The 23,125-nt window shown below is 38.5% G+C and overlaps 1 protein-coding gene across 5 annotated transcripts in view; it reads left to right on the plus strand.

Moving 5' to 3' along the window:
* The first annotated feature begins 335 nt into the window (after positions 1–335).
* LOC100230284 (phosphatidylinositol-binding clathrin assembly protein) overlaps positions 336–23,125 on the plus strand; it is a 29,177-nt gene continuing 6,387 nt past the window's right edge. The window contains exons 1-18 of one of the 5 annotated variants that reach the window (XM_030272295.4): positions 336–821; positions 8,322–8,464; positions 9,655–9,730; positions 10,548–10,650; positions 10,838–10,931; positions 11,036–11,147; positions 12,186–12,292; positions 12,906–12,947; positions 16,443–16,528; positions 17,583–17,706; positions 18,355–18,491; positions 18,783–18,886; positions 19,741–19,887; positions 20,313–20,372; positions 20,492–20,602; positions 21,253–21,369; positions 21,486–21,516; positions 21,999–22,119. In XM_030272295.4, the coding sequence (XP_030128155.1) occupies positions 689–821; positions 8,322–8,464; positions 9,655–9,730; positions 10,548–10,650; positions 10,838–10,931; positions 11,036–11,147; positions 12,186–12,292; positions 12,906–12,947; positions 16,443–16,528; positions 17,583–17,706; positions 18,355–18,491; positions 18,783–18,886; positions 19,741–19,887; positions 20,313–20,372; positions 20,492–20,602; positions 21,253–21,369; positions 21,486–21,516; positions 21,999–22,119 (1,848 nt within the window). In that variant the 5' untranslated portion in view covers positions 336–688. The remainder of the gene's footprint in view (positions 822–8,321; positions 8,465–9,654; positions 9,731–10,547; positions 10,651–10,837; positions 10,932–11,035; positions 11,148–12,185; positions 12,293–12,905; positions 12,948–16,442; positions 16,529–17,582; positions 17,707–18,354; positions 18,492–18,782; positions 18,887–19,740; positions 19,888–20,312; positions 20,373–20,491; positions 20,603–21,252; positions 21,370–21,485; positions 21,517–21,998; positions 22,120–23,125) is intronic. The other 4 variants (XM_002192462.7, XM_012573126.5, XM_012573127.5 and 1 more) reach the window with 4 other exon arrangements.

A 23,125-nucleotide genomic window follows, 5' to 3' on the forward strand; every position in this document is an offset into this window, starting at 1 on the left:
ACCGACCCTGATGTGTTTAAGAAAAGACTCAGTGCCGTGGTGTGGTTGACATGGTGGTGCTCAGTCACAGCCTGGAATCAATGATCGCAGAGATCTTTTCCATCCAACTTGATTCTGTGATTCTGCGGTGCTGGGGGCGGCGAGTCACGGAGCGCCCCGGCGCTGCGGGGGTGGGTCCCGCCGCCCGCGGACACCTGAGGCCCGGCGTGGGGGGCGGCCTCGGCTCCTGCTCGGCTCCTGCCCTGCTCCCGTTCCGCTCCCGTTCCGCTCCCGTTCCGCTGCCAGCCCCGCTCCGCTCCCGGCCCGGCCCGGCCGGGCCCCGACCCCGCTCGGCAGCGGCGGGGCGGGCGCGGGGCGGGCGCGCGGTCACCTGACGCCGCGGCCGCCGCCATTTTGTCTGTGAGCGTAATGTGAAAGGGAAAGCCGGGGCGCACCCGCGGGCGGAGGCGGCAGCGCCGAGCGGTGCTGGGAGCCGAGCGATCCCCGCCGCCGCTCCGCGGAGCAGCGGCAAGAGCCCCCGCGGCGGCGGCCAAGAGGAGCCGCTGAGGCGGAGCCCGGCGAGCGCTCCCGCCGGAGGGAGCCGCCGGCGCCCTTCCTCCGGGAGGCTGCGCTCGCCCCCGGCCGCGGGGGAGCCGCCGTCCCGGCCTTGCGGGGAGACCGCGGCGGAGCCGCCGCCAGGGCCGCGGCGATGATGTCGGGGCAGTCGATCACCGACCGCATCACGGCGGCGCAGCACAGCGTGACCGGCTCGGCCGTCGCCAAGGCTGTGTGCAAGGCAACGACCCACGAGGTGATGGGCCCCAAGAAGAAGCACCTGGACTGTGAGTAGGAGCTGGCGGCGGGGCCCGGGGCTGGAGCTCCGAGCTGGGGCAGCCGGGCCCTCCGGCCGCGGGCGGGGAGAGGGGGCAGCCGGCCGCTTGCACCTGGAGGGGAATGCCGTGTCAATCTGGGTGGACCTGGCCAGTGTGATCTCCAGAACTTATTTTCCACGTGGAGGGAGCGGGGTTTGTAACACCTGGTCGCGCCCGGGGAGCAAAAATATCCCAACCTCACGAGCTGTTCCCGTTGAGAGCTGCTTAGCCCTTGTGCTCTGGTTACAGTGGTGCTTATTAATCCGGCACCTGGGGAAAAGGTGTGTTTGCTGTTGCAAGGCAGAATGTATTTTTTTTTAAGCACTGTTTAGTCCTTCCGTGCATCCCGTGGACTACGGCCGTTTAAACATTTCGAACATTTCCCGAAATATCATAGTTTTCTGTTTACGGCTGGCGAAACGAGGTAAAAGATTAAAAACGAGGTAAAGGGAAGGGCGTAGGTTGATCGGTGCGTTTCTTCTGGATGACAGTGTGTTGTCTTTAATACGTTTAAACTCAGTATATTAAAACGTCTTTATACCAAGAGATGCAGAGAGTTACCCCTGAAATCTACAGAAGTATTACTGGTGTTGCTTCGCTTTTGACTTTAGTAACAGAGTAGTGATTGGAGTTCCTGTCTGACTGCTCAAAAGTGCACAAACCTTGTACGTGCTGTAGCACACCCGCTCTCCAGCTTGTAGAAGCGAAATAAGTGTGTGTGTTTCCATTAAAGAGAGGAAAAAAGGCTTGAAGCCTTTTGCTGGTTTCTTCAAAGACTAGATGGTAGCTTTGCAGAATTCATACAAGTTGATGGTACTGAAGGTGCTGCTGGTTCAGGCTCTCGGCAGAAGCGTTCTGGGTTATATTGTTTGAGGATAGTTGGGATGTGTGACCCTATGACACTGGTCTGCTCATACTGTCTTGTGTGAGAGCTTTAGGTGTGGATCAAACAGTTAAAACCAGCCAAATATGTATTTCATTTGTTACTGATCTGAATGGGTGGCATCCAGCTACAGTAGTGATCATTGCAGCCATTGTGTTGAAATGAATAGCTTTAAAACTGGGTAACTGACAATTTGTTTCCTAAAGATACCTTTTTAAAGTTACCTTATTTCTTCTGGTCTCGTGTTCTGCCTGTGGTACAAGTTCAGTGAGGTAACCTTTGAGTCCAGAAATGGCAACATAACAGGAAGCCAGAAAGTGGTGACAGTTTGCTCAATAGTTTGAAAGCTTCTGAATCCTAAAAGAGGTAGTGTGTTGATTTAAAATATTATTGAAATAATATAATCTGCTATAAGTCACCCTTACAAAATAAGAAAATGGAAGCATGGAATAATTCTTAACTTGAGAGTACCATAAACTTGAGATTGCTTTTTGACTAAAAAGTTCCTTTTGATCCCAGCTGTTTAGAGCTGTCAGTCAGTCTCCTGGCAGTCTCCTTCTGTGCCAGATGAGTTCTGTATTCTGGTGTAATTAATTTGCTCAGACTTTGGCCTAAGACAGACAAAAATCTTATTGTCACTTGGTATCTGAAATAGAGGAATGCTTTGGGGCGGTAAGGGAAAAAACTATATGAAATACGGTACCTTAAATATGCTTGTAAGGGGTTAAAAAATCCCAATTAATGTGATCCTGTCTTCATTGAGCATACCCAGGCACTGCTTTTCAAATATCTGCAACCCTTTGAGTACACTTCTTATTTTTTCACTTGTACACAGGACTTACTCGTATTAAATGTGAGCAGGTAGATACGAAATACTATAATCTCTAGAAAAAAAATCATACAGTGTATTTTTCCAAGATACAATGCAAGGACTTCCCAATTTAAGTACATTATGAAGGAAAACATAGCTTGGTTTAATGTAAAGCTCTGATAGTTGTACTCTGGTCACTATGTGTGTGTGTGTGTCATTCAAAATGCTACACCATCTGGTATTATTTGTAATTGCTGCTCAGGAAAAAGCTTTACCAGGAACAGTTTTTTGAAAGTTGCTGTAGCTGTATCAGGGCTTGTGGAGGAGTATCAGTTTGTGCCCTCTGTTCAGATTAATTCTTAAAATCCCCTTATTGCCAAGTTTCCTCAGCAAGAAAATCTGTGGCATTACAATATACATTTTTACAGAAAGGTCTTACATATGCAGTGTCTGTGAGTATTTGAGTCTTGTGGTTTGTCTGACTACTAACTGCTGAGCAGTATAGTCATATTTTACCTTAAGAGTGAAAAAACACCCACAAAAAGCCTACCCCAAAAACGTAAGCAATGTCAATGGACATACTTGGGGATTTACCTTTCAAAGTAGGTCATGGTGTCCTAAATAAGTAAACAGATCTATTTCTGTAGTATTTTGTAATATTTCTGGATAATATAAAATGTTCTATAGAGGCTGATAAGACCTGAAGGTCTTGTCTCTTCTTTCCTAGTGAGAGTTCTGTCACTTCTCAGCCTTCAGAGTCTGGGTTACAGCAGAGTGGGGCTGTTATGCTTCTGGAGGCAAACCTCTTGTCTAACCACTGAAGAGTCACAAGAAAAAAGAATAAATTAAAGCTATAGCCAAGCTAGTAATTGGCTGAGTAGATTTGTGTGTAGACTGAAACTTGGAAAAAACAAACCCCTAAATTAATGGCAGCTTAAACTTTTAAATTAAGACAGTAATGAAAAAACAGCTTAACTTGTATAAAAAAAAACTGTTTAACTTGTATAGAGCCCACTAAAGAAGCACAGGGGAGGGAACAGTAGTTAATGCTGCTAATCAAAACTTAAAACTCCCATAATGTATACAAGCTTTGGAAGCCTTCTAAGGTGGTAATTCTAGTACTGCCCATTCTTTATTTTGGCAACAAGAGTTTTTGACTGTCAAGTGAATGCTGATGGAGTGTGGCTCTTGCAGAGATGTGCAAGTTGTGATACAGGACAAAGGCATTTTCTTGAACCCTTTACGCAGACCAGGGGCTGTCATTCATTTGAAGTTCTTTAGCCATTTGTGAAGTTTGTCAGTACAATAATTGAAGAAATTTAACTTGAACAAAAAAAATAGTTAATATTATTGGGATCTATAAATGGGGGTTGTATATAGCTTTTCTTAAAAACTTTATGGGCTGTCTGTCCTGTATCCTTGTTTAGTGGGGGAGTGGGACAGAATAGCTGAATTGCTTTGTTTGTGGTCAAGTAACTCAAAATTCAGATGTAGCTGTTATTATACAACTGAAATTTAAAGATTGCTCTCAAACATGCACGATGAGCAAGCATGGGCGTAACAATGTTTGTAACAGTTGAGTGCTATCTTTTAAGTCTTCCAGCAAAAATCGTTGCATTCCTTGGCTACGTTGAGAAAGTTGGCTGAAGTGGCTCTGATGTTTTATATTTTTGTAATGTACCATATATGATGCAACTTTCCAGAAGAAAATGTATTTTTTAAGACTGCTGGGACTGAGAAAAATGGTCTTAAAGCTTATGTCTGTCTTAGAGCAATTTCAGTCCTGTGACAAAATGGAAGAAATACAGGAATATTAAACTATTATGGTTGCCTTTATCTTATGTATTTACAGCTCTCTTGAGAGAGATTCCCGACTCAAGAAAATTATGACCATTCATAGTACTTAAAAGTTGAAAAGTATGTCAGTTTTTGTCAGTGCCTGGCTGAGAATTTTCCAAAAACCTGATATATGTATATTTTATTTTGTATTTCATATCTGGATTTATGCATGCTGTTCTCTGAAGAGCTGTACAGCTTCATAGATAATATGCCAGTATTTCAGATGAGTTGTAGAAAAGAAATACTCAGTACTCTTCTAGGCAGTAAGATTTCCACTGGCTGCTTGAAAACCTCTATGGTACTCTTCTGGTTTAAAGCTGCTAGATTTATTTTTTAATTTTATTTTCATTTTTCTTTTTTTTTTTTTTTCTGTGTGATGTTAACATGTTTCTAAATTCCATTCTAGAAATAGCAGTGCAGTTTCACTTGCAGTTGAAATGATTCCTCTGGGTAATTGGCAAAATGCTTTGAGTTGTGAAGTATTTATATAAGTACTGCGATAAGAAAATGAGCATCACTCACCCTGTGCATTTCATTCCAGTTTTTGCTGCCAACATCCATGTTACTGTTGCCCAGCTGTCAGTCTCTCAGGTGCATGTGCTCCTTTATACTTCCAGCTGTATGGGGATTATAGCCTTTTCCTTCTGTGCCACCAGCTGTAATAGATCCCTACAGTTGTCTCTATATAGATACTCCTGTTGTAGTCTTAGAAGAATAATTTTAGAGAAATGGCTCTTGCATTTCTTTTTATGTATCTCAATTGTAGTATTAAAATGTAAGGCCAGCTTTATTTTTATTGCTGGTTGTAAAATAATTTTTTTTAATGACCCCAAGTGGCCTTATCTATGCCTTGAAGTAGCTTTATTTTTAAACTTGGTCTTTTGCAACATGCTCTTAAGAAAGTCCAGTCTTGGCCTATAACATGCACTGACATTTTTTGCTTAGTTTAGTATTTCAGAGACATTTTGTTTGTCTAAGCACATGTTCTGCATGCTTGGATGTTGAAGGAGGTTTTGGAATCAGACCACGCTGTGCTGAGCACCCCCTGTAAAAATGGTCTTCAGGCCAGCCAGTGAGTGTTGTCCTCAGCATGTCTCAAGTGCAGGGGGTGGCAGCTCACTCAGCCACAGCTTGAATTAGACTCCTCGTGGCCCTGCCTATGTGAGGTATTTCATTTTGGTTGCCTTTTGAAATGGACAGACACATATCTTACACAGAAGTGCCCACACTTGAGAATGAAACAATACCAAAAGAGCTTCTCAAATACAGCAGAGCTCTGTCAGCTCCGCTCTGTTGCTGCCACGTGACAGAAGAGATCTGCATGGCTTCTTGTGGAAGTAAACTTTTATTCTGGCATTAGGTAAAACTTGTTTCATGGCTATGGAGAGCTCACCAGTTCGAGCACTTCACGCAGGTGCTGACAGTAGGATTCCTGTCACATTGTGCTCGAGCAGCACTGTAAGAACTCTCAATAGCAGTCACAGACATTAGAATGTGCAAAGGATCTCCCAGTGTTAGCACCATTTTGGGGTCTGCTGGAACATCTGCTGGGAGACCTTACCTTGAGGGAAGGTGACAGGACAGGAATCTCTCTGGAGAGTGCTGGCAAAATACAAATGAAAATACCTTGGCTAGCTTGACTGGAGAGCAGCAAGATTTTGGTTTTTAACCTGGATATTCCTTCCTAGTTTCATCTGTTATTTAGTAAGCACATTTAATACTGAAAAATCTTCCGTGAAAATTTTGACTTACTGGTTATATGAAGCAAAAGGACTTTGTGCTGAATTAATATTTTCGATAAGCTGTGCGGTCTTTGCCCTCAGCAGATCAATGGGATTTCTTTAACTGTTACCTAGTTTTATAGGTATTACTCTTGAAAAAGTTTGGGATTTTTGTTCCTTGGGGTTGGTTGGTTTTTATAAACTGAGACTAGGACTTGTAATAGTCCTGTAACATTTCTGTGCAGGGTACTGATACAACAGCTGCTGCTCTTAGATACTGCTCAGTATTTTCCATGTATTTTTATAATACTTGATTATAAACTGATTTGATTTAGGAAGACTTAGTTGCCTTAGTGTATGTTGAGAGAACTACTTAGAAATGTCACAACAAAATCCTCATTCAATTGATGAGGCTGTTGAATTATAATTTAATATTTTTCTATTTTTGTAATTCTGGGATTTGGAAATGCTTCATTATATGGGGCGATAATTGCCTATAGACTGTTTGGACTTCTAGGTTAAAGTACTCTTAATTTGTCAGAGCATCTGATGATACAGCCATGAGTAGGGAGCTGTAGCTAACAAATTATTTGGGTTTTGAGGAAGTTCACATTTGTAAATATTGAACCATTTGAGACTCAGCAATAAGATTTTGGTGTATAGCTTGCTTAAAACTTTCTGGTGCACTTCTTTTTGTGCAGTCATTTCAGCATTTTTGTGTATTGCTAATAAGAGTGAAAATTTTCACCTCAGCGTCCATATTTTGTATGTACTTGGAAATCTCTCTTATGTGAATGAAATTACTAACTTAGAACTTGCATTTTATAGCTTTTTACCTTAATGAGATACTAAAATTCTTTACTCTGTTAAAATTGCTCTGGTTATTAAACTATTTTAAACAGCAATAAAAGATTCTTTCTTAATAAACCAATCTTTAGTTAAAGTCCATCTGCAATATACTCTCTGCACTAGAAAGATACACATTTTAAGTGCAGTATTTCTGTGAAATATTTTGTCCTAAATTGTCAGTGCGTGAGCTCTGAGCTGACATTTGAAGTGCTTATGATGACACCGACTGTGCTGTCCGTGCTGCTGCTGAGGCAGAGCAGTTGGCTGTTTGGGTGGTGCCAGCAGCTTGGAACTCAGCTGCTGCCTGCCTGCCCAGCTCCTCATCCAGACAAGCTGCACAAACAGCAGTGGGCCCTGCTACCAACGGGCTGCTCACAGGCTCAGCTGAAATGAGAGGCCACAAAGGAAGCTTTTCAAACCAAATGTTTGTTTTACTGGCCTTGCCCAGTCCTTAGGGTGTACTTTGATCACACCTGAGCCAAATTTAGCACAGAGAGAGAATAAATGTCTGATGTGCATGTCTTGAGGGATTTAGAGTAGTCCTGGGTTCAGTTCTCTGCTCTTTTCTCAGCAAGTACCTGCCTTAGCCTTCTCAGGCAAGTGCTCTTCCTGTGTGTCTGCTGCAGCCTGTCCTGATTTTGTACTAAATCTCAGGCAAAGTCTTGAACCTCTCTGTCTCTGACCTCCCAAGTTAATGTTCTACTTACTGAGTTTATTGTTAGTCTAGGCACAAAGAGCTTTTTTTAGGTGAAAGCCTGAGACCTACCATGATCCATCATGAAATAGTAGGCTTCTGATCAGGTGTTTTTGAGTTAAGTGGAAGGGTGGAGAGATGCGAATTCTTGTTCTTAATTCTTACAGAAAAGAGGTGTATTTTACAGATTTGTACCATCTCATTTGCCATCATGTGTGAGTACTCAGGCCTAGCTGAAAGTGGCAGGGTTGTGCTGCCTGTTGATCTCATGAGGTTGGGATGTTTCAGCTTTCCTTGCTTCTCAGATTTTGATTTTTTTGGTTAGATGGAGTGGCCTTGGGCATTGAGCACCTAGAAGGTCACACATCCAGCAAGCTCACACTGGCTTTCAGAAACTAATTTGGGCTCCATTTTAATGGAACGGGTTATTTATTGATGAGATATTGGGACTCCATAAAATTACTGAAATGCCTTTGAAGTTCATATGTGGAGTGTTTCAGTAAAATGTAGTGAATCTGAGCAAGGAGAGTAAAGAAACTCAATTATTTCTTAAACAAAGAACTGAAGTTAATGCTTCCAGTATGAATTCTCAATGTAAAAACCACAAAATAACATTTTGATCCACTGAGCATGTAATTCATTGTAATGCTTTAATTTTTTTTCTTAAATTTAGATCTAATACAGTGCACAAATGAAATGAATGTGAATATTCCACAGTTGGCAGATACACTCTTTGAGAGAACTGCAAACAGTAGCTGGGTTGTAGTGTTCAAAGCTCTAATTACAACACACCACCTCATGATGTATGGAAATGAGGTAAGACATGATTCATTCTCTTAAAGCCTACTAGACAGCTCTTTAAAAATTGTCTCAATCTGTAAAGTGTTAGATAGGTACTTCAGTTTTTCAAAGATTTTGTTTTTCCTTTGCTGATAGCTCTAAAGTATTTTTCCAGAGGGAAAAAAATATTCATTCATTATTTCAATGCCAAAGTATATCAGTGTTTGCAATTTACCTGCAGTTATCTGGGTTGTCTGTGAGGGAATAATGAGTGACCATTCTAGAATAAAGGCTTGAAAGACTTCTGATGAGCTTTACTTCATTGGGGTAGGGCTTATCAGTAACAGCACAGCAGAAGAGTCTTGTTAGCACTCCATAAATGTGCAGCCAACCTAATATCAGATAAGAAAGAATACTTGGTAAAGTGGAGAGGAATATGGTGACTAGAATATTTGATCTTGCAAGACATCATCTAATGGGCTGAAGTCTTCGTATGTTGTTGCTGTTAACATTCCTGTGAAACACCATTGTACTGCATTTAAATTCACTTAAATTTTTTCATCACAATTTATTAAAAGCTTCCTAGTCAATAACATGGAGTTAGAAATGTAGCCTCTCTTGCACAAGCCTTATGTTAAAAGCTCAACTTTGCTCAGGTGACAGTCCTGAACCTGTGTGTGGTCACTGACCTAAGAAATGATGGTTCACCACTGGTAACACTGAGGTGACGATTCTTCAAAGTGCTTTCCAGCCATTAAACTGCTGTGAAAGATTGGTGTTCCTCCTCTCTGCAAAGCTCTGTGAACTTGATTGAAATGACCTGTAAAATATAATGTGCTCTTCACACTACAGCAGCTGAGCTGCATCAAACTTCAGCAGCCTGGATTATGCAAGTAGTATTTTTGTTTTGTGTTTTCTAGCTTGTCTGTTCTAAAGTACAAAGTTAACTAGGCAGCTTCCTCTATGATTATTTACATTTTATTCATGAGCAGTGATGTCTCTTTGTTTAGTTTAAATTTATATTTTTGCCAAATTGAGTTTCGGATGTCAGAGGCTTTGCCAAGGCGTATTTTCAGCTTTTCCTCTAATTTTTTTCCCTTTTAACTAATTTCTATTGTAGATAGAGGTTATTAGAAACAGTGACAAGGTAAATGTAGTTTGCTTGTAAAATGCTTCTATGTTGACTCTCACAACAATTACATTCACAATTTTTTCTTCACCAACAGCGCTTTATCCAGTATCTTGCATCCCGGAACACTTTGTTCAACTTAAATAACTACCTGGACAAAAGTGCCATGCAGGGTAAGGATCTTTCACTGAAGGAAATATCTCGACTCCTTTTTTCTCTGTGATGGTGCATATATTGGTGCACACTAGGAGCTAAATGACATTTAAATGGAAGGATGTTTTGATTTTTATTGTGTGAGACATCAAAGCATGTCCAGCCAAGAATGTAGACACAGGTAAAGTGAGATTCTGAGTTACCTAGGTGAGTACTAGAAATCTGTCTGTAATGTGTGTAGCATTGCACATACACAGCTGTAAATTTTACAAAGAGAGCTCTTGATGCTCATTAGAATAAACCTGATGAATTCTCAGCACAATAATAATCTTTGTTGTTGTATTTTAAAGCCTCAAGAGTAAATATTTACTGTTAAGGTGCATGGAATGGTAGCTAAGATGTGCTGTATAAATAGGGAGAACCTCTTCAAATCTCTGATAAGTCCTTTAATTACTTGCTAGTAGTAGAAGACATTTTTAGGGTTTTATGTGGGTTTTGAGGGATGGCAGATAAGTTACCAAACTCTTCAGCATTTTGCTAGAAATACATTTTTATTCTGATTTCAAGAACATCTTAACAAAAACTGCTTGGTGCTTGCCTAATCTTTTATGCTCAGTTCTTGTCTAATATTTTAATGTGTTTAGGTGTTTATTCTCATAATTGCAACAAATGCTTTCCTAATCCACTTGGGAAGAAACTAACATCATATCTCAAGATCCTGGAAAATGCCTAGGAAGGACATCTTATGCAAGCTGACGTAAAATGGAGCAGTTCTTGAAAAGAACTGAAAAACTGTATCCCTTTAAAATGTCTAACTTTCAAATGCTTAACTTGTAGGGTATGATATGTCTACCTTCATTAGGCGATACAGCAGATACTTGAATGAAAAAGCACTTTCATATAGACTTGTAGCAGTTGACTTCACCAAAATGAAAAGAGGGTAAGACTACTACTGCTACTTCTGTTTGATCCTTCCTGTTGCAGGGGGTGGGACAAGGAGGAATACAGTTGTTCCTGAGGTTGTCATAGAGTAGTGCTCCTTTGGCCCTTTGAAGCAATATTGCATTGTTGAAATGATACGAGTGATGAGATCTCTATCTTGTAAACCTGTGTCTTTTACTCTGTAGGATAGATGGAGTGATGAGAACTATGAATCCTGAAAAGCTTCTGAAAACTCTTCCAATCATACAGAACCAGCTTGATGCTCTCCTTGATTTTGATGTAAGTACTTTGAGCTCAGTGTTAAGTAACATTCTCTCACTTTCAAGTGAGAGTTTCATTATTTTGTTAAATACTAATTTACTTTCTCATTGCTTTCTACACAGGCAAATCCAAATGAACTAACAAATGGTGTTATAAATGCTGCCTTTATGCTCCTCTTTAAAGATTCCATTAGACTTTTTGCAGCATACAATGAGGGGATTATTAATCTTTTAGGTATGTGAGAATTTTTTTAGCTTTTGAATTTTGTGAAAGATACTGAGAAAATTAAAGAACATAGACAATGTCTGACTTCAGTTTCTTAATAAATTTTCTTTGCTGTGTTGCTGTGAAGTGAAGCCTGTCTTAGTTTTAGTGACCAGGAGCATAGGCTTACACATCCACTTCTACCTGGAAGAATACATGTTGAAACAGAAAGTGAAATGAGAGGGTGATTGGCAAGACTGAAACCAAAATACCAAGAAAGTGCAATGGATAGCCTTTGCAATTGGACTGTAAAGGTTTGGTGAGATATATGGTGTTTTGAGTATTTAATATACTCACAGTGTGGCTGAATTCTGTTTTCCTGTTCTTTCTTTAAAACTTGACTGGTCGCCTTTGACAGGTACCTGAATCTGCCTGAGCTGATGAGATGAAATGTAGGGTTTTTTTAAAAGGATGATAAGCTCTTAGCACAGCCTTTTCATTACTATTTGAGCAAATTTATGAATGAAGCCATCAGTTTGTTCTGTTAGTCCATTAATTTTTACTCAGTGCCGTATTTTTAAGTATATAGGGCAAAACCATAAAAAGTAAAAGATGTGGTTGATGCTCCTTTTGGTAGGTCAGTTCAGTATACATAGCCACTTCAGTATCAAAATGTATTGATACGGGGTCCAAAAAGGTAAATAAATACCAGGAATATTTTCAAATGATAAAATAATTTCTCACTGCCAGCTTTTTGAAAAAAAAAAAAAAAAAAGACTTTTTGAAAATATTCACCATAATACCTAATTTAACAATTTGCACTGATTCCCACCCATGTTTAATAAATTTTTGCATTATAGCCTAATACACTGAAACAGAAAATTCAGTGGTTTTGTATTGACTGACTTATTTTAAAAGGTTTCAGGTATTCTTATAAGCATGAAAATGTGAATAGCTTTGAATTACTTCTGTCTGTTCTCTTGCTGAGGCTTTTGTCAAATTCTGTAATACTGTCAGCTTTTTGCTGGGGAGGATATTATCTTACAAGAGTTTTATTTGCGTCCTCAGAAAGATATTTTGATATGAAGAAGAACCAGTGCAAAGAAGGCTTGGATATTTACAAAAAATTTCTAGCCAGAATGACCAAGTTGTCAGAATTCCTCAAAGTAGCAGAGGTAAATAAATCTATGTGTATGGAAAGAATATAATTTAGCTGTCTGTATTGGTACAGTATCAATATTCATAGGAACGCATTTAAACAGATTGTTTGCTTAACTTCATATACAAAGACATTTCCTAGAGATTAGATATTTTAAAGATTGTATATGGTTATTAACATGGAATGGGATTCTAGGGTATCCTTTTTATTAGCCAGACCACATAGTAAACTTTCTGAAGTGCAATTATAAATTTTATGAGTGCTCCAGAATGTATAAACTGATTATTACAGTCTATTTAAAGATATTTATAGGGCTCTCCTTTACTGTAAGTACTTAAAAATTTATAACTAGTTTCAGTAAGCAGTGGGGCTGTTTCTAATGCTTCTAGCAGGCTTTTCTACATGAAAGTTAGGCTGGATGAAAAGCTGAGTTTGCCTTGAGATGCAGTTTAATGCATTTTTTATTTCTAAGATTTGTTCCTAGTGAAACTTGTACCAGTTCAGAAAATTATGACTATCCCTTTTTAATATGCTTGCTTCTATGTAAAATTCAGACACTGATGGTTTTTATTTTCATTGGCACTGCATGTAGTAATGTACTTTTTTTCCTTCTTTTTTTGTAAACCTAGCAAGTTGGAATTGATCAGGGTGACATTCCAGACCTTACTCAGGTCAGTGTACATTGCATATTGATTAATCCAGTCTTTTGTTCTTTGTGCTTTTAAAGGTTGGTATGTGGCATAGTAATCTTTCTTCTCGAGACTGTATTCTCTTTCATGTATTTATATGTGGGAAATATGTGTAGTAGCTTCTCAAATGGATTAAATGTACTCACTACTTACACTTTGCAGTTCTTAATGTGATTTTTTGATTGTTTAAAGCAATAAAACCCACAGAAAACAATAGTTTTTCAAGAACTTCTGGTTTTTATCACAGAAGGCAGGTAAGCAGAGGTATCTTGCCATACCTAGAGGAAAACCTTCTATTTCACTCTAAACTAATGTTTTCCAACACACTTAAAGATGACAGTGAGCTGGTTTCAGTTGAAATTTTTTTGTCTCCTTAAGTCTGAAGAATAAATTTGATGTTTCTGTATCAGCTCTTAATGCTGGCTTTGATTTTACTCAGTAGTATGAAGGACATGTGCAATGTAGGTTGTGTGCTGGAAAACTCAGTCTGAAAGGTGGAATGCAGGGAAACGCCTTCCAGTGAAGATAAACTGAGGGGCAGAAGGGAGGTGAGAAAATGGTTTGACCAGGTGAACAGGAAACACTGATGGTGCACAGAGGTCAACAAGGTTATTCTTTGTAAGTCCCTTCAGTTTATAGGGATGTTTTATTTCTCACCCAGGGCCAACCCAACAGAGCAGAGTGTTTGTCATTATTTCTGTAGCATGGAGTAACCTGCAGGGTGCAATAAACAGCCTGAGGAGACTTGGGCACAAACTGCAGTGCTCGAGTACTGGAGCTGTTGGAGTGCAGTCAGTGACAAACTGAAAATCTAAAGTGTAATGTTTGAACAGTCATATCTAATCCTACACTAGCTTCTTGACATTAAATTTCATGGGTTAATCATGAAAAATATATCTAGTGTGAAGATTTGCCTAACCTTAATCAGTGTGTTTTTAATATGGAAATCAAACCTAAGCCACAGACTTCCATTGTCAGTGGTGTTCATTACTGCCTACAGTATGGTTTCCATCTGAAATCATGCATGCTTCAAAGCACAAATCTCTAATGCTTGCTCCTAGCATTTAATATTAATCATTTTAAGAACTTGCCTACGTGGTATAAAAGAAATATGACTGAAACCACCAGGGTAAGAGCAGGTAATGATTGAAAACAGTAGTTTGAAGTTTCCTGTTGATGTTTGAGCTCAGCATCATACTTTGTCTTTTGATTAGTACTGCAGCATTCAGCTGGGCTGTATTATGCTAATCACATTATACTGAAGTCTGAAGTTATTTATACCTCACTAGGTTAGTGTGCACTTGTCTATTTAATGGGGTCATTAAAAGGCTCTTGAAAGCAAGTGGGGTTTTTTTATTTACAGGGAATAGGGGTATTTAACTTAATTTTTGCTGTTCTTTTATCTGAAACTTTCAGTGAGAAAGTACTTAACATCTACAACATTTTATTTCTAATAGCTCAGCTCTTTTGTTGTAAGTGCACTTATATGAGAAAAGCAATTGTGAGCTGGTGGTACACCTCAGCATCCTGTGCATTTTGGCAATTTCAGTGCCACTTGTTAAACAATTCCACTTAGAAAATTTCAAGGCATTTAATATGAGTTGAATAATTGTACATCCATTTAGTGGCACATCAAAAGGATTTGCTGTAATTTCTTAATACTGCCACTTTTGCCCGTTTCTGTGAAGAAAATATTTTCCTTTGTAAGTGCCCTGCTTCACAGTGATGTTGCTTTCTGTTAATAGCTGTTCCTGTATTTCATTAATGTAATGGGGTTGTTTCCCTCTGTGGATGTTAGTCTGTCATGTGTTTTGGGGTTGGGGGATGGAGGTGAATCATGAAATACAGCCTTTCTCAAGTCAGTGGCTTGATTAGCCCAGGTACAATTTCTGAAATAAAACTACCCTGTTCACTCCAAGTCTGATGTTTTGTTGGATATCTGCAGTAGTGAGAAAGTTCGGAGGAGGTTACTGGATTGTTTGGTTTAGTTCTTGTGGTTGAGGGGGTTTTTCAGTGGGTTTAAAAAAAAAGTAAGTACGGAATATGCATTCCCATACAAATAAGTTTGAAGAAAATACAAATAAGTTTGGGAAGAAAAAAATACAAGGAAAAGCTTTCTGCAATTAGGGCACAGTGTCCTGTTACTACGATTATCTAAGTAGCTGTGCCATGCAATGCCTTCTGCAAGCTATTGTGCCTCCTAAAAGGTAAAAGTATGGGAAGGTTTGGTTTGATTGGGATTTTTTTTTTTTTTGCTTTGTTTTTTTGCTTCTTGTTTTTGTTTGGTTGGTTTTTTTGTTTGGTTTGGGTTTTTTGTCCCTGATACCTTTCCAAAAGGTTATTTCAAAATGTCCCCCTTGGGATTTAGCTGTCTGGGTCGAATGCTGAATTTATTCATGACCTGTAGTGAGGTAACTACACTGTCTTACCTTACCTTGCTCTACTTAAGAAATACAAGCTCAGGTCTTCATTTTAAGGCAAGCAGTTTTATAGGATCATTCTGATTGCCTCTTTTTTTTTTGTTTGTTTGGGTTTTTTTGTTTGGTTTTTTTTTTTTTTATCTCTTAATTAATCAAGCTTGACTTTGTCTTCAGTGAAAGTGGGAAACAAGAATTGTGCTCAGTATTTCAAAGGGGAGCTTGCCTGCCAGAGCCTTGTGTGAATAATATTTTCCTCTTTCCAGGAAATGCCTTGTTCTAGCTTTTGGTACAGAAGGGCTAGAAAGAGCAAGTTTATTTTTCCTCCAAACAATGCCTGTTATATCTGTTCTACCTCCAGAAAGTTGGCAAGTGGTAGGAAAGGCTTAATGCCTCTGAAAACCTGCCAAGTGAGGCAGACTGAGCTGGCAAATAGATTTACATTTTAGAGGTACATTCCCTTCATCTTAAATCTGCAGTAGGATTTATTTCAGGTAGAGTAATTGAGTTGGTTTATTGTACAGTTACATGTTGAATAGCTACTCAGTCTGCAGTAGTGTCCTTGGGATCAGATTGGATTTGATTCCATTTTATCAAACCTAACATCCTGCTGTTGTCAGGTGTTTCTACTGCAAGCCTTTGACTGTAAATATTTGAATGGAGAGTGATTGGGTTATTGGGTGATGGGGATAGTATATAAAAAAAGCCAGGTCTTTGTCTGGGTACTTTAGTGAGTTTAAGGGTGTAGTACTTAATCAGCTTTGGTTATTCAGTTAATTCTAACATAGCAAATATTGTTGCCAAAACCAAGACTCTAACTTGCATGCATAGAAGCAGAGCCACTCTGGGGAATCCTTCCTTCCTGCCTCTGTGGTCACACTCCTTTTAAGGAACCACCACTGAGTAGATGGAATTTGGGTGTGTAGGATGGCAGCAAAACCCAAAGGCACAATTACTGATGTGTGATTTTGTTTGTTTTTAGTTGATGAAAAAACAAATGTGTGTACTAAACAACGATGTGTTGATAGAAGCAGTGTTTTATAAATACTTTTAAATTTAGGCACCCAGCAGCTTGCTTGAGGCACTGGAACAGCATTTGGCTTCTGTGGAGGGAAAGAAAACAAAGGAAGTCCCTGCTGCCAGCAGGTGAGCACCCAGCGAATTACAGCAGTGCCCGTACTTAAGATTTGCCATTGTCATTCTAACAGTTTTCAAGATTCAGTCATGTGCTGTTCTTGATTTTTATTAACTTCTGAATGTATCTTCCTAGAAATATAAATGAAACATCTAGTGAATAATAGTCTGATAGCTTAGCCACATTTGAAATGTAGGTAGGTATGTCTGTGTCTCAGACTTCTGATTATGCTGTAATAAACCACTGAGCTGAGACCTTGTATATTATTCATTTTAGCTTCTGCTTTTTTCAAGTCCTTTGACTTGTAACATTTATAAGGTGTTTGGGTTTTGATACTCTTCCTACCCAAGATAGGATGGTATTTATCTGAATTGTTATTATTTATATATTCATGACCTACCTCTTAGACCTGAATTTATCTTAACTGTCTCATTAGTTTTTCAGCCCCTCCTCAGAACAGCCAAATTAGCATGGATGTGTTGTGCTGAAATTGTTATTCTTTGTCATGTACAGTATCAGTATGTATGAAAATATTTCTGACTGAATAATGAGAGATTTCTTTTGGCATAGACATTCTCCCACAGAAACTTGGTAGGTATTGATAAATGTATCAGGCTGAGCTATGTTCCCAATTTGCTGTCTTTCCCCTCAGATTATTTTTTTCAAGAATCTAAGGATTCACTGTCGCAATATGTGTATTCATGTGTATAATGCTGTGCTTTCTTTGCTGTTAGATTGTGTAAAAACAATCTTTCTGTGCCTCTGACATTGAATAACATTCCAGTCTAGTCTAGATAACTTTAAAGAGGAAAGACAACTGCTATGTTCTGCATTTTCCAGTTCCTACCCACTGAAACTCGAGGGAATCACTCTGTGCACTTGTGCCTTCTTGTCACCAAACCGTTTTTGGGGTGTCTGCTCTGATGTACCAGAGAGTAAGGGAAGAACTGACTGGGGAGAAAGATGATACATGACTAGATAAGGGACTTGATGATGAAACTGTAAGTGCTGTATACCTGACCGTAGTTTTTTTAATAATATTTTTTTAATTATTGCTCTTTTCAGAGCCTGGGCCCTATCCACTGCTGTTACCACGCTTGCCAATACAGGAATGTCATTCAGCCGGATGGATGAGAAAGAAAAGCAGCAGGCATTGGAGGAGGAACAAGTTAGACTGCAGGCACTTAAGGTAGGATGTTTTTACCAAGTTTTGTATTCAAAAATTTTTTGTAACTGGGTAAAATAGTGTATGGTGATGAAGCTTGCAAGGTCACTCAGTGTTTTATATGAGGAGTGTGAGCTGTGTAAAACATACACCTATGCTTTGACTGGTGGTGTAAAAATGCAGTGAACATACCTAGAAGTAGTGAGGGATGTAAACCTGAAATTAATTTAAACAAGGGTGTTACATTGCTACATTATTATTGGGTTGCACTTTGTCATACTGATTTCTGAACATCTGAATTGAACCATGAAGAGACTCATAAAGTAGGGAGATGAGCCTTCTTGAACAAAGGTCCATTGAGGTGTTTCTCCAAGTGACTGTGGAGGGAGCCTGGAATGTGTAGCTTGACTAGAAGTGATTTACTTCTAGGCAGATATGATTAAAAAATAATTATTTAAAACATAAAGTCTCACCTTGATTTTATGTGCTTTGTTAACACAAATGTTCTTATCTGTAATTTAAGTTATTTTTCTGTTTTTAGGACTTTAGAGAAGAAAAAGTGTTTTATTATTAAGACCATAATTAAAATTTTCTTCTTTGAAAAGGTCTCCGGGACTGAAATGTTAATAAATTAATAAGACTAAAATGCCAACTGTCTCTCTCACCTTTCAGGAGCAACGATTAAGAGAAATCTCAGTAGTATCAAATTCCACTTCCACATCAGCATCCCCAAGCACTTTATCAGGAAAAAGTGTGAATACCACTGTAGCTGTTGACCTCTTTGCTGCACCAGCTCCCACAACAAATAGGTGAGAGATATTTTGCTTTCCAGAAGAGACAAATTACTGCACTGACCTGTAGCTCCACAATCAACTGCAAGACTGTGATCCCAGTTACCTCTCAGGGACCTTTTGCTGATGTTTTCTTGGTGTACCCACAGGAATTCTGTCAGTAAGTGCTTAATAACCAGTTTGTTGTATCACTGGTTTTGATGGCTCATAGCAAATAAGAGAAAATTAGATTGGTAGGAGTATTCATAAAAGCAAGAATACAATGCCTGTTACATATCTTCATATTTCTCTCTCTCATTTCTTATTCAGCATGCCCAACCTTTCTAGTGATCTTTTTGATCTTCAGCCTGCATTTGTTCCAACTGTGCAAAGTACTCCAGCTATATCAACACCAGCAAGCAATGCTTGGGGAGGTGAGCTCATACGTTGATTTGACTGTCTAAGTGATAAGGGAATTCTTAGAATACAAGGTTCATACTTTATTGAATCTGCATCATAAACCTTACCTATTTTACATGCAAACATTTATTACAAAATATGAAGTAAATACTCTGGAAATTCTGACCAACTTCGCTGAACACATAACATCAGTGTTGATGGAACAGAGGAGTGGAACTGTTCAATAAAGGGGACAGGGAGAAGAAATATAAGTCAAGATCTAAGTTGAAAAACACTGGGAAATAAAACCTAAGCAGGTGTAACTGAGAAGATCCTGGACTAGTATTTCCATTTACTTAAGCAGTATTTAATGCACTTCTCATTTAAAAGGTGTTGGTAATTTCAGAGTTCTTGTGAAAAAGCGCTGGACCCCACTATCTTCACCCATCCTTCCAAAGAATGGTCAGGTTAGATGTCAGAAATAACTTAAGTGCCAAAAGAAGGCAGTGATAACACCATGGTACATATTTTAATAGGTGGAATTGATACTCTTATATGCTATTTAAAAGGTAGATTATTGAAGCCAAAAATGTAGTATCTAACTTCTTTGATACATGTTCTGTCATTCTCCCCCTCCCACCTTATGTCAAAACTAGAATTATTTTCCCTAAACAGAGAGCTGTTAGGATTTTTATCTGAAACTAAAAATTTATATCTAAATTTTGTATTAAGATATCTATCTAAAATTTGTATCAACTTTGACTGATCATTAGGTAGAATGTTTACAACTTGACTTTGTCTAGATATTCTCATACTCAATCATTTCAGTCTGCTTTTCTTTTCCATTATTTGTACTCTGTATTCTTTCCTTCGCTTCTGCGTCTGAAAGGTCCTTTCTCGTCTTCAAATGGTTGTGTTGGTTCTCCACCTCATCTGGACGTCTTTGACATGAAGCCAGTTGAAGAAGCTGTAAAATCTGCCACCCCTTTCATCAATTCTTCTTTTTCCTCCAAACAAACAGTGGAACTGTTTAGTGGTAAAAAAACCAAACCCCATATAATTTATTTGCAACTGGAGGTGATAATGCTTAATAATTGGGCCACGTAATCTTTCTGTGGTTTGGGCCAGTCTTCGCTTTTTATTAACAAGTGAAAATGGTGCATTAATTCCAGGTGTAGTAAATTAACTGTTTCCTCAAACGTTTATTTCTGTAGTTGAAATAAGCTGTTCTGCTTGCCCAGTCTAGACATCCTAAGGCCTGCAGCTGATTTCTTTCAGACTGCAGCCTCCTTTCTCTTTTGTAATTGGAAATGCAAGAGTTACTTGGCTTTTCAAATCTGTAAAATAAAATAAAAGAACTTTATTAGTAAAATTGCCTAATTTTTATCTGCAGGCTTAATTGTTGAGTTCCCTCTTTTTCTCTTTAAAACTGATCTTATTTTCTTCTCTCTTTTTGCAAAGATAACTTTAGTGGTCATAAACCAACATATGCTTCTGTATATCATCCTGTGACTGTTGATGGTAATTCAAGTTTTTGTTTGTTTGTTTGTTTTTTCTTTTTGTTTTTTAAAATTTTCTGGCTTCGCTAGAATGAGTGATATTACTTCATGAGTGTATTTCATGACCCCATTTTTTTTCAGGTTTTCCTCTTCATTCAGCTTCTCAGAGTACCACCTCTTCAACAATTAATGTGGACTTTGATGCTGTTTTTGGAGGAAAATCTACAGCACCAGAATACAGGACTGCAAGTGGTAAAAACTGCCTTATGACTAATTTATACCCTTCAGGCAAGAATTGCTTAACAATTTAGCATAATTGCTATTGCAGTTGGAAGTGAATAACTTAATATATTTGCAAGGTGATTATGGGCTGATAAGAGGCAATCATTTCAGTTGTTAGTTTTTATTTACTTTAAAATTAGCTTTGACTGATTTCATTCTTCTCTAATAACTGTTTCCTCTCTCTATGGGGGAACGCACTTTGAACGTGGCCCACTGGATTCTCCTAATTGGTAAGCTCGTGTTCATTTTTCTTCTGTGCTTTCTCTTGATACATGGTGATGACTTCCTCTGACTCCCTTCAGAGACACACTGGTTGTGTGTGTTTCTTGAAGAATACCTGAGTTAGTCTTTCTATTCTGTATAGCAAAGTATTGTTAAAGTACAGTTAAAGATTCTTTTAGATTAGTTGGTATAATATAGTATTCCATGAAAAATAAGAAGTTAAACTATGCTTCTTTCAAAATCTTAAATCATCATGTTGAACCTTCACATGAAATACTCAAATTAGTGCTCTATAAAGAAAGTACCTCCTTGGCCTATAGATGTAATTTATTAAATGTAATGTAACCAGTTTGTTGACAGTTGCTTTTATTTTCTTCGTTTAGGTTTTAACTTTCTAGATGATGTATTGCAACCCACAGTACCACCACAAAGTCAAAGAGCCACTGTAGCCAGCCAGCAAAGTGGAAAAATTTTAGCAAATGACCTCGATTCTTCACTTGCAAATCTAGTAGGAAGTAAGTGTGAAGCTTTTACAATTTACTTTCCCATTTTTTACTAAAAGCAAAACAAGCTTTTTTCCCCTCCCAAATTAAAATGCTTAAGGATTTTCTCTGCTTCTTTCCCCCCACAGATCTTGGCTTTGGAGGAACTCCATCTAAAAAGTAAGTGCATATATGTTCTTAGAATATTCTCATGTGACTGTTTGAAAGTCTCTGGCACTAGCATGGCAAGGATCTCATCTCTTGAAACAATCCAAAATAACTGAGAAGTGCATTGGAACAGTGTCAGTCACCATAACATGGCCAGCCTTAACTTTCAAAGTAACTCACTTTAAATAGTTTTGCAGTTGCTGTATTTTTATTGCAGTATTTTTGTTTTTATGAAACACTCTAAAAGTTACATCAAACTCCAGTTAATCTTTATATGCACAGTGCAGTACTGATAGTTCACTTTTAACATGAATAGAAGCCTCACTCTTTACACATACTGGAGAAGAGATACATAAGTAATTACTGGAATTCTGAGTGTTTCTTCATAGATTTCAGCTCTGTGCGTGTGCAGAGGCATGTTTGGGTTTCATGTTATGTTGTTTTACTTTAGCTGTTGCCTGTCCATGAACGCTAACAACCTGGTTTCATTTTAGATCAGACATGCAGTGGTCTCAGCCTACAGAGAAAAAACTTACTGGTGGAACAAACTGGCAAGCAAAAACAAGCACATCGACCACGTGGAACCCGACTCCCTTACCCAATATTCCACACATGGTAATTTCTGTACTGTGAAATTACACTTCATTCTAGCAAATGCTGCTTTTCTGCTTGCATTAATTTATAAAGAACAGCAAAGGCATTTGATACAAGACTGGGGGTAGCAGGGAATGCTTACAGGACATGGGATCTTACTGAATGAGGTAGAGATTTTAGCATGCTTTATTTGTCCTCACTGAAAAACTTGTCCATTTAGGACTTACATCTCAAGTGAAAGGCAGATGACCTGTCTCAGTTCATAAATTCTTTTGGGATTGAAACAAATGATCCCAGTCCGGAAAATTCCTGATGTGCATGCTTGAGATGCTCCCACTCTCCATGATGTGTACACAAAAATTCACCTTTAAGAATCCAAAGAATGTGTTTTGAGGGAAAAACTGCTGTTCCTTCTAGCCTTAGTTCCTTTTTCAGTTTTATCATGAAACACTGCTGCAACCCCTGCAAGGCACCTTAATAATGAGGTCAAGCAGCACTTTAGACTTCTGATAATGCTCCACAGCAACTTCATATTTTTAACACAGTACAAAATGTTAAGTGTATCTTTCATTGTTATTTAAATGAAGAATTTTCATTTCTAGGAGGGGTATTTGTAGGCAACTGACTTTTCTATGATTTTAAGAGATTTTTTCAAGAGTGTTGTATTCATAATATATTCATAGAAATATGTATCACTTCTAAATTGTAGCTGTTTTAGAGGGAAGTAGATGTTGATCTCAGTTACATAGACACTAGGATAATTACCACATTTCCTGTGAATTTTGGATGGCTGTCTGACTTAATTTTGCAATAAGCATAGTTTTTCCTCTAATGCCTATTTTCCTTATGACTGCTCATTCAGAATCAGAGAAGTTGAATACAGTATTAAATCCAATATTGGACTCAAAAATGAGACTAAAAAATTTGATGAGAGGGCACAGTTGTATTGCACTCTCATGTGAGATTTTTCGAGACCATACAGTCTCTTTATCCCCTCTAGGTGTTCTAGAATGTGTTGTTAGAGTGC

Source organism: Taeniopygia guttata, chromosome 4A, assembly GCF_048771995.1.
Source record: "Taeniopygia guttata chromosome 4A, bTaeGut7.mat, whole genome shotgun sequence".
NCBI lineage: Eukaryota > Metazoa > Chordata > Aves > Passeriformes > Estrildidae > Taeniopygia > Taeniopygia guttata.